General features: G+C 31.2%; 1 protein-coding gene across 1 annotated transcript in view; it reads right to left on the bottom strand.

The window, feature by feature from the left end:
- LOC138326158 (receptor-type tyrosine-protein phosphatase delta-like) overlaps positions 1–12,429 on the bottom strand; it is a 166,093-nt gene that overhangs the window by 121,026 nt on the left and 32,638 nt on the right. The window contains exon 5 of the mRNA XM_069272286.1: positions 3,331–3,363. Coding sequence (XP_069128387.1) covers positions 3,331–3,363 — 33 coding nt within the window. The remainder of the gene's footprint in view (positions 1–3,330; positions 3,364–12,429) is intronic.

The following is a 12,429-nucleotide window of genomic DNA, read 5'->3' as shown; positions in this document are numbered from 1 at the left end:
AAATCGCGTACATTCCTTCCTAATAACAGATTTTCTATTTCATACAAATCATTATTTCAAACAGATTAATTAACCTTGATAACTTTGATATGAGTAATTAATCATATGCATTAGAATAATATGTCAATTACTTAACATAACAAGATCAAATTCAACCACTATCAGTGTTAAACATTTCGATCATACACAATTTAAACAGTAAAATTAACTGATGAATTTGTAGGGACAAATTGCAGCATATTATCATCAAAATTTTGTCAAGGTAATTAAAATGTCTGATTTCATATTTTCATTCTAATGAAGAATGCATAACCATGATATTGAAGCTTTAATTTACTAATTTATACATCAATTACCTCACCAATCAATTTCAAACTGCCAAGAATAAACCATTATATAATCAAGATATTGATCAAAATAATTTACATCTATTAATCCTTCACCTGTCAATCAAAAAAAAAATCAATTTCTGATACACAAAATTAATATCTTTACAAAGTCTTCCTGAAATTGACGTTAAGTCCAGAATTTTTTTGTGTTTTTAATTGAATTATGGTAAAAACCTGTGTTATTTGATTTCAATTATCTACTTTATGATACTGTATTCAGAATAATCTTTGAAAATTGAAAATATTTAATATTTTCAATAGTAAATTGATATATAATGGAATATAAATTCTTAAAACTTCAATTACACTTTAAAATAATAATATATTTGTGAAATTTATAAAAATACATTATTGTACTTTTTCATCTTTTTTCAATCATTTTTTTTTTCTACATTGATAAAGTTCATCTACAAAGACTTCAATATTGTCTTTGAGAATGTAACAACACAGGTTTTACAACATATTTACATTAATTGACAAGAAATGTTGATTTGTAAACAAATCGGAAACAGAAGGTCAAGGTTGGAGTGAAAGTTACATGCAACAGCAGAAAAATAATCTGAAACATTCGGAATTTATTTCAGGAAGACGTAGAAAGTTGTGCATAGATAAATATAGTCATGGGTGCAAATAGTTTCATATCATATTGATAATTAACACTTCAATTAAACATATCATGTTGAAAAGTTAAAAAGGTAATATCGCAAAAACATAACACATGTATTCAATTTCAAAATTACCTGCAATATATTACACATAAATTTCCATAAATTGATATGAATATATATATATATTTATTTAACCTGTAATATATCAAATTTTCATATAAAATATGTAAAGGCATAATGCAAAGAATGAGGTTGGTTGGTAACGTTCGATGCAAGATGCAATATAACGCAGGGATGACGCAGGGATTTGTTTGGGTTGTAAGAGTTCAAGGTAATGCATGAAACAAATAAACAGGGATTGGAAAATGCGGGCGCAAGCAGAAATATGTATATAGTATATATAATGTATATATATATAATATGATATACGGGTGTAACACTATACATCGGGGATAATATTGACTGTGTTGGTAGTACAAAGGGAAAGAACTCTGTTGGCTGCGGGCGGGTGTGCAAGTTTGATTTCTCAACCAATTGAGCAGGTTACGTAAGGCGCAGCAGCAAACAGTTATCAAGGTCATGTCAAGGTCATACTGGTACATAAAGTACATAACAAGTAAAAGAAAGGATAAAACATATGCTTGTCTATACAACATCAATCAAGTACGGGGAAGGGTCGACATATGAAAACGCCAATATAGAAATGCAGCACAAAATCTAGATCACATAAACTCTTGATTGATACTTAATCACAAATGACTACGATATTCTGTGTACTCTCCTCGATAAACTGTCAAAATCTTCAAATCTTCTGAAGTTTATCAAGCGTCTGTCTTAACCATCAATTGATAATTTGTCTGAATTGTCAAGTATTCTTTTATAAAATATCTGAGTCTTCAATAATCTTCATCAGCTAGCTATCAATCATTTTTTCTGAATTTTGAAGCTTTCATCGGATCAGTCAATATTCTAAGTGATTTTTTTTGCGATTTATTATTTATTTATGTTTTTCATCACTTAGCATATTCTTTGTAAACTGTCTAAAACTCTTTTCAATTAAGTATCATTATTTCTAAATTGTTATTTACATAGCTAATATGTCAATCTATTTTCTGAATTAAGTGTCAATATATTTAACCTATTCAGCTAAAAGTGTCAATATCATGTGCCTTGTCATTTCCTAATTTTCTATGCAATGTCAATTGTAAAATGTCAAAATTAGCTTCATGTATAAACCTCACTATAAGAAATCAATTTGAAAAGAGGACAGTTTAAATTTCACTCAGAGTAGAACTAGAACTATGTCAAATCCACTTCAAAACAGTACTACAGATACACACAATCTTTCTCAAGCTCGTTCTCAAAAAAAGGAAAAAAAATCACATTTCAAAGGGATCTAAAGCAGAAAAATGTCAAACTCACTTCACATACAAAATATTATGCGTTAGTATTGCCTAACCATTATTGTTAAAGCTACAAGTCAGCATATTAAAAATGATATATCAGAATATGAATATGAGGTTAAGTTATCTCCCTTTCATTCATATCATTGATTCCATTTTGTCTGTACAATTGTTATTGTATCAATTTGTTTTGATTGGTGGTTTTTTCCTTTTAGCCTAATTATGATTTCTAATAAGAATAAAGAATCTCTGGTTTATTACCGTAATTAGTGTTAACATTGATTTACAGAATATATAAATATCTACGTAAAAATTATATTCCTGAAGGAATTTCCATGACAGCTTTATCACATTAAAAATGAAAGAAATATTAAGAACCAAATGTACAGATAGTCATACGGTACATTATGATGTAATATTTATCTTTTTTTTTCTGAAACAAGATTACCATACAGAAATAAATCATTTTATTTCCTTATAGCTTTGACAATGATATTTAATTTCACGATTGTACATTCATTTACATGAAATCATCATAGTAAATATGTTTAAATTAAACAAGTCTGTGTATCTAAATATCTAATGCTGATTTTTTACTAACTTTACAATTTAAAACTAAATATTCCCCACACACCTTATTTAAAAAAAAATCTATAGTGAACTTTGAAAGTTGAAAATTGTCAGTTTTTTATTTCTATTTTTCTCCCTTAAAATATGATATGAACTCATTAAGCATTAGTTAAAATAATACATCTTTAACAAAAAATCTATAGAACTGGTCCTACAGCAGTTGTAAGTGAAGTGAATTTGACTACATTTTTTTTTTAGAAAATATGAACTTTTTTTACTGTTTTAAATTATCGGGCATTAAGACCCTATATTTGTCTATGATTCTGTACTATTGTCAGATTCTGTGCTACCAATGGTTACCTTTGTATATTTTTTTCCATGCTGGGTTTATACCTGTGAAAGGGGTCAAAGGTCAAATTGAATTCCAAAAACAAGAGAAATAGGCAAACAGTATTAGCTTTTCAACTGTAAGACATCGGAACATATTATAATTAGTACAATAATTCAGCATATTTGATTATCATGAAACAATAAGATAGGTTTCCTGCACAAATTAGTATAAAACAAGTAGAAAAGGTTATTTAGGACAACTTCTTTTGCTAACAAAGGGTGAATGTTACTGTACCACTAAACCGAGGATGGTGAACATTGTATCACTAGTTAGAGAGGAGGATGAAAACTAATAGAGGATAATGTTGTGTTGCTAACAGAGGGTATGGGATGTTACTTTGTATTGTTATAACATAGAAGAGGATGAACTTTATCATCACATCAACAATTATTTAATAGATGATGAACTAAATTGTATCAATAATAAATGATGAACTTTGTATCAATAATAGTTGATGGAACTTTGTATCAATAACAGTTGATGAACTTTGTACCAATAATAGTTGATGAACTTTGTACCAATAATAGTTGATGAACTTTGTATCAATAATAGTTGATGAACTTTGTATCAATAATAGATGATGAACTTTGTATCAATAATAGATGATTTGAACTTTAAAGTATCAATAATAAATGATGAACTTTGAACTTTAATGTATCAATAATAGATGATGAACTTTGTATCAATAATAGTTGATGAACTTTGTATCAATAATAGATGATGAACTTTGTATCAATAATAGATGATGAACTTTGTATCAATAATAGATGATGAACTTTGTATCAATAATAGATGATGAACTTTGTATCAATAATAGATGATGAACTTTGTATCAATAATAGATGATGAACTTTGTATCAATAATAGATGATGAACTTTGTAATCAATAATAGATGATGAACTTGTATCAATAATAGTTGATGAACTTTGTATCAATAATAGATGATGAACTTTGTTCCAATAATAATGGTGAACTTGAACTTTAAAGTATCAATAATAAATGATGAACTTTGAACTTTAATGTATCAATAATAGATAATGAACTTTGTATCAATAATAGATGATGAACTTTGTATCAATCATAAATGATGAACTTTGTATCAATAATAGATGATGAACTTTGTATCAATAATAGATGATGAACTTTGTATCAATAATAGATGATGAACTTTGTATCAATAATAGTTGATGAACTTTGTATCAATAATAGATGATGAACTTTGTTCCAATTATACATGATGAACTTTGAACTTTAATGTATCAATAATAGATGATGAACTTTGTATCAATAATAGTTGATGAACTTTGTATCAATAATAGATGATGAACTTTGTACTTTAATGTATCAATAATAAATGATGAACTTTGTATGTCCTTGCTTATCAGATGATGAACTTTAATTTTAGCCATAATTAATAGAAGATGAATTTTTAGCTGTATTAGAGAATAAACTGTGTATCACTTGATAAGGAAAATCTTTCCATTTTAATCAAAACCAGAGCATGTCAACTTCATATCTGTTACAGAAGAAATCCCAAAGTTTGTATCATTAAAAGAAGAAATGATTAACTTTGAATGCAATAATTAAATTGAATTAGTTTGGATGGTAACCATTTGGGGAAAATGAATAAATCCTCACCAAGAACACATATATAACACTCAGTAGTGATCTAAGGGGCATAACTCCAACACACCAAGAGCAAAGATGCAAGGGGAGATAATGCAGGACAGATGAGTTTGTGTATTGATGAATGAAATAATACCCAAAACTTCTGATACATTTGTGTATAGAAATTAAGGGTTTAATGTAAAACTACATCTGAATTCTCACAAGATGTATTGATAATTCTTACATACAAACAAACATATGTTCCAGTTAGGTTCAGACATATTTATATCTTAGCTGGATCAAACAACTTAAATATCTTTTAATCAACAATTTAACAATCATTTCATATTCATAAAACAAATACACATTATTTTTTATCCGATTAAGCAACAGGTTATCTCTGAAAAGTTGCCTAAAGATCAATAACAAAACAAAATGAAGAGAAAACAGGGTCGGGTATATAACATCTGGTATAAGTCTGAAATTTGATCTTCTTGTCGAGGAATCTGAATACCCCGGAATTTAACACATCATCAATGTATACTGTCCTCACAACACTTACAAAATTTGTCACAGTTTCTGCCTCATGTAACACGAGACAAGAACCAGAGGGAATGTCTCAGGATCCCTATACAGGTATTTACACAATCTCCACTCCCGAAATACCACACAGACAGATATATAATGTGAATGAAAAAAGCTCATCAAAAACTAGGTCAAACGCTTCATACAGACATTTACTTAGCCTGGGGTCACAGACTTTTTAAATTTCATTCATAGTGAATTCTCCGTCAGCTGATTCCATATATACTGTGTCAAACACTCCTTTCAAAAACTGATACGTCTGGAAAATTGCCTTTCTTTATACTATATAGCTTACAAATGGCTGGAAATCATCGTTTTATCAAAAACAAGATCTCACACAAATTTCATTCATAATGGAGAAGTCAATTTTGACAAATATGTGAAAATGAATTTGGGGATAAACCTTTTACATGCCAGACCACAACTCATTATAAACATTAGATAGCAATAATTGAGAGTGGGGATTAAAACTGTCGACATTTTATGCGTAGTTTGGTTTGTCTTGTTTAATTTTACGTCCTATTAACAGCCAGGGTTATGTAAGGACGTGCCAGGTTTGATAGAGGAGGAAAACCTGAGTACCCAGAGGAAAACCATCGCCAAAGAATATGTGTCCCCAAAACTGTAAATGGACAGCTATAATTATGAAAACGCCCTTTCTTCTTTAAACAAGCACTGAAGACCCAAGGAATGAAAATTTAAAGAATTGAAATGCCTGTATACAAATTTCCTTTTTTCAAGCCAGTTCTTCTAAACTACTAAATCCTCTTTAAAACTTAGCATCAGTTTCTTGGCACAAGATCGATGTCAACATTGATCAGATTTATAAAACTTGGGACGCCCTCGTCTATCAAACTAGCCGAGCTTGAAAAGATACGGTAGATTTAAAATGGAGGAGAGAAAAAAAAAGGTTGTATGAATTGTATCTACATTAAGATGTTGTGAGTGTGATAAAGTTTTATATCCCTTGAAGATGAAATCTTTTGATTTTACAGTCCATTTTATTCATGACAGATGACAAATGATAGCATGTTATTCCTTCCGAATACGTAGCAAACATAAACGTTGTACCACAGACATGACTCATTACATGTATTTCCTCGGGATGTTACGAGAATGTTACACAGAATCAATTATCCCCATGACAAATGTCACAATTTTTTAAAAATAAAACCAAGTCCACAACACATGATTTTCCTACAAGGACAAGCAGAACGCTATCGCTCCCTATTTAAAGTACATCTTGTAAATTAAACAAAAAAACCACAACAGATTAAAAAGATCAGGTAAAAAGATTGCATCATATAAATGTATTGAACATCTGGTGGTGATCAAAAAGGAATCAAAAACCGTATTTGGTAGAATAAACACCCCAGTCATTTTAAATAATACTATCAGATTTAACGGGTACATCAAGTATTGCTTTAGCAATTTTAATGATTGCTGAGAGAAAATTAACAACCATATAAATATACAATATGTTTAAATAAAGGAATGAGGTGATCAGAATATATTTGATGGACAGCATGTTTATTTTGGTAACTACGACTTTATATGACTACCAACTGTTTCTTTATTTATGTTAGCAGCTGGTACATTATCTTTTCTACAACAAACAGCTGTTACAGGGAGTCTGGTAACTATTATGACAATTGAAAAAATAACTGATAAAAAAGAAGATAAGTTTAATAAAATCTATATTATATTTAGAATGATTTCTTTGCCAAGGTCATTGCATGTCTATCATCATAGACTGTCATAAATGACAGTTTGAGTTAAGAGAATTTTTTTTTCGGTTGTACCTGAGGAATCACTTTCATGTGTCACCTGTATCGGATGTTGTGTGGATGAGACAGCAAGTTACCACAAGTCTACATGTTTGTGGTTAGAGGACAGCGTGAGTGTTGGGTTGTGGTACGTGTTTAAACTCACGATAAACAGACCTATCTGGCAAAAAAGGAAACGATAATGCATCGGGATCACCTCTCTAATTCAATTTCTAAATATGGAAAAGCTACATTTAAAAAAAAATTTTTTTATTGAAAATACACTTAATATAGAAAGCCTAATTTGAACACAAAAAGACCATTACATGCTATCAATACATTTCAATAGCCTCTCCACTCTCCCATTTTTTTTTAATTACAAAAAAATTAATAAAATAATTAAATAAAGTAAACTAAATAATGATGAATAAACAAATTCATTATCTACGATTTCCTCATAAAACTATATTTTACCAACTTCTGACTGCAGATAACATATTTTCTGACATATCCCGTTCCATTATAATTGTTTAACAGAAGGTAATGAATTGATTGTAACTTAAGACTTTGATGAGTATTTATCGCAGTAGGTCCTCAAACTCAACCCACATTTATATATATATATAGACTTTCACACAAGGTTGGAGTATAAATTGACAAACCTAGGTATCATTTTATATTAGGAATGGTTCTTTTCAAACCTCTATATTTAAATTACGTTAACCATACTCCACCTAGCAACAGAGAAAAAAAAATATTTAAACATTTAAGGAAACTGAATGTATCAGGTAACATTGACAGATATCAGAATACTTGATGTGGGACAGATTTAAAATAAGAATTTTTTTCCCCATATGACATGTTCAACACAGCGGCGCTGCATGCTTTATCTACGAGCAGACGCAGCCTTCCTACCGTCACTATATATGGAACAATCTTATTGAAATGTATTTCACGTCTAATTTATTTGTACTTTAATCCACACATGTCGGTTGGACGGCTCACTTTATTTCGCAAGATCTAATTTCAAAAGTAATTAGACACAAATTGACATTTCAAAGCTTTTAAGTTGATTTGAAATGTAATCTTGTAAAGAAGTTCCATTGCATGTCAGAGAGGAGTTACCTCCCTTCAGTACATAATGGTAACATTTTTGTGGTTTAGACATCTTTTCTTTCAATGAAGAGTTGATGGGTACAGTTCTATGGACGAGGTATTCACAATTTCCTGTTATTTGTTAAAACGACTCTTAAGTTTTCATTAACAAACAAACGGAAATTTTACAAAGGAGTTTTTAAAACATCTAGTCCTATTGAAATTTATTTTAAAGCGTCAATATTCTTGCCAACATGTGACTATGATTATTACACGGGAACCTAATAGATTCAGATAACTCTGCTTAAAGGACTTTTGTTGTTTTGTAATGAATGTTTTCCTGTGTTTGATATTGTTTGAATGATTTGCTTGAAATTATTTCAATGATACATAAAAAGAGGTGTATATGTAAATGCTTTATTTTGTGTATGTCAAGCCTTTTAGCTTTATAGTGCAGAAAACACATAATCCTTACATCAAAGTGTTAAATGATCTTTTTTACTTTGAGACATCAATTAGTGACCTAAACAAGACATGTATAGAAGAGAAACTGTCATTCATACTAAACTACAACTAGTGGGGTATATAGTTATTACTCAATGATATCCAAAATCTGTTCTCTGGGGGTCCCCATCAAATGTAGTCTTAGGATATCTTATCCAAGTCCTTCAATGACATCATTTCTCTATTCTGTCCAACAATGGTATCCTTTGGTCCCTAGTGAATCCCATGTGGGGCAGTTGCCTGAGGTACTGACCGCTTTCCACCCTCAACAAACCTGGCACGTCCTTACATGACCCTGGCTGTGAATAGGACGTTAAACTAATTAAACTAAAACTAGTGAAGGCTGACCATTTGACCAGGACATTTCTATGGTCCAGCTAGGACATTTCTATGGTCCAGCCAGAATATTTCTAGGGTCCAGCCAGGACATTTCTAGGGTCCAGCCAGGACATTTCTAGGGTCCAGCCAGGACATTTCTACGGTCAAGCCAGGACAGTTCTACAGTCCATCTGGGACATTTCTAGGGTCCATCTGGGACATTTCTACCGTCCAGCCAGAAGTAAATCGTGACTAAGTATACCAGTGAAGCTGATGGATTGCTGCCCCTCCACCATGAGAATCTCTCTAATTGATTGGCTATGCTGAGTGACAGGAAACTTACTGAAAAAGCCGAATTAACTTCACTCTTTTTTCGTTTCGATGTCTCGAAAGTGGCTGTTTCTGATTGGGTCGTGTCTAAAACAGTCTGGTCACCACCTTATCAAAACATTTCCCAGAAACGTAGCAGATTGAACAAGGGTGTTCGCCTGTCACCGCCGATGCAGGACTGATTGGATGAAATTAAAATGGATTTTTTTACCAGGAAGAGTAAATACTGGTATTTCTATATCAGTATCTAAGAGCCGCCCAGCTTTGCCATTAATGGTCTGGAGGGAAAGTAATGTCTGAAAACCTTCTGTATCACTTACGTCCATATAAGGAAATTCATATTTTCTCATTTCGAATTCAAAGGGTGTAGTTCTTAGATATCTCCATTGGATCTTAGACTCAATTTTTAAAATCATTTTGATTATATTACAATACATAATCAGGCTTTACAGAAAAGATAAATTTGGAAACTGAAAAAATTTAAAGATGAAAATGAGAAAAAAAATTTAGGAACCCAAACATCATATGTACTGAATGGAATTTTAAGCACTTTCTACAATTGTACATATAGTTCTAACAGTACAGTATAGTATAGGCCTTTGTATAAATAATTAATGGTCGTTTACGTCTGATGGTCCACTTCACCCGAAGGCTTGATGACTATGGAATCACCAGTTCTTTAACACACTACTACTGGCTTAAGGTCAGAGGCAGGCTATCAAACACCAATAATCAATTCTATTACAAACTTAAACCAGAGCAAACCTTCCTACAAGGTTACACTGTCCGCCCAAGTCAATTATTCTCTTCAAATACAAAACTCAAGTTTAAGAAGATTAATTACTTTTTGGGGAACAATAAAAACCCATAATAGTCATACTTGTATCGACCCTAAGATGGAAATTTTCTAGAAGGTCTGTCCTCTCACGATTTTTTTTTTGTATCGGAACCATGATGACAACAACAGGAGAGAGTTTGTAATAAATAATCACCAAGATGTTGTACAGTCACGATGGATACACAAACCATTCAATTTGCAATCTGTTTCATTTGATTCGCTGATGTTTGGGCGATAGAAACATCTCCGGGATAATACTTCCATTTATGTCATCCTGCAGCCCCCTCTACAGGCCTATTGATTTTATGCACAAAAAGAAACGTTTCCATGGAAACCAAAATCTGAAGACTTAGCTGGTTTGGGAATTGCAGTTTTGCAATGAGCAATTGTTTTTGTAGCACCAAACACTGTAAGTTTACCTTATCATGGCAAGACAATTCTATTGGGCGATCAGGGAGGCACCACATGGGGTTATTAAAACTATCAAAATCTTTCCTTTTGCTATTGAGCACACACATCATCACCTAGAGTCCTAAAGGTCCCTCATTCTGGCCAATGCAGACCAAATCTTTGCTGATTTATGCATAGGAACAAAAGAAGGTCATAGCAAAAAAATCAAAATGAAAACCGAAATTGATTTTGAAATCTGAATTTTCTGCACTTCTACAGTAATGAATAATTCAAACTGAATAAAATTTTGTGAGAGAAAAACAGCAAAGTTTGAAAACCGCATGTTATTTCATTTTATGCAGATGTCTAGCACAAGTTTACCTTTAAAGCAAATACAGATGGAATTTTTATTTTATACCAGAATGACTCAAATGTTGTTATTGAGTTTAGAAGCATTTTTATTACCGAAACACCTAAACATGAGAATTGCTTACACAGCATCTCCTGGAGTTCATTGAACTATTTGTTTACAGAATTAACCATAGTAACCATTTCTCTTCCCTTCAGGTAAAATGATAACCTTATATTCAATGAAAAAAATAAATGCTTTTGGTTTTATATGACAAATATCAGCAAAGGGATATTGTCTTTAGTTAAAAAGAGAAAAACTTTGCAGAATTATCAGTGTTCTAAAGGAAATAAATGCTTTTGGTTTTATATGACAAATATCAGCAAAGGGATATTGTCTTTAGTTAAAAAGAGAAAAACTTTGCAGAATTATCAGTGTTCTAAAGGAAATAATATTAGGGTGGGCTTAATGAAATTTGTGAAAATGCAAAAAAAATGTCAATTTGAAATCAGATGTCAAACTTTTTTTTAAAAATCAAAAATGGGAATGATTGTACACTTTTCCCAAACACAACTATCATAACATAACACTGACAACTGTGTTGAATATCAATTACCTGTAGCACCCAGAGATCACCGTGACACCGAAAATTTAATTCTTATCACATCCGTAACAGACATCATTATGTGATAAACTTTTGCACAAATTGCAATTATGTGTTTTTTATGGAGGATGTGAATTTCTATTAGATTCTAAACTGGCTGCTATCAGAATGTTTAACTTGACTGAATGTATACCTGATAACCTGTTACAAGAGGATGAAACTTTGCCGGTAAAAATACCTGTACTGTCACCAGGTAGTCAACTCAGGCGACCTCTAGTTCAACATCAGAATATTAAACTACATTTGGTATTCAGAATTATTTTCAAGTAGTTTCTAGACCTTAAATCTATAAAATTATTGCCATGATTATATTCCACAACCACAATAAGACTAATGTTTAAAATATAGAAATAAGATTTAGATTTAAACAATAGTATTTTGATAAAGGTAGTGGCTCCTGTCAATCAACTATATATATTGTCATTAAAAAGGCATCGAAATAACCACAAATATGTATACAAGGGGGTATGGAATGGGACTGAATGAACTGGGGAACAGAATGGTGTAAAGGCATATACATAAATTTGATCTGAAATTAGATTATCATGTTATTGAAAATGCTGATCCAATATCTGTACCGGTAACTTTGGAAATGCTTAGTAGCTTAAGTTTGCTATTAA

Source organism: Argopecten irradians, chromosome 6 (assembly GCF_041381155.1).
Source record: "Argopecten irradians isolate NY chromosome 6, Ai_NY, whole genome shotgun sequence".
Classification (NCBI taxonomy): Eukaryota; Metazoa; Mollusca; class Bivalvia; order Pectinida; family Pectinidae; genus Argopecten; species Argopecten irradians.
The sequence above is the reverse complement of the archived record's forward strand: the minus strand, read 5'-3'. Positions and strand labels throughout refer to the sequence as shown.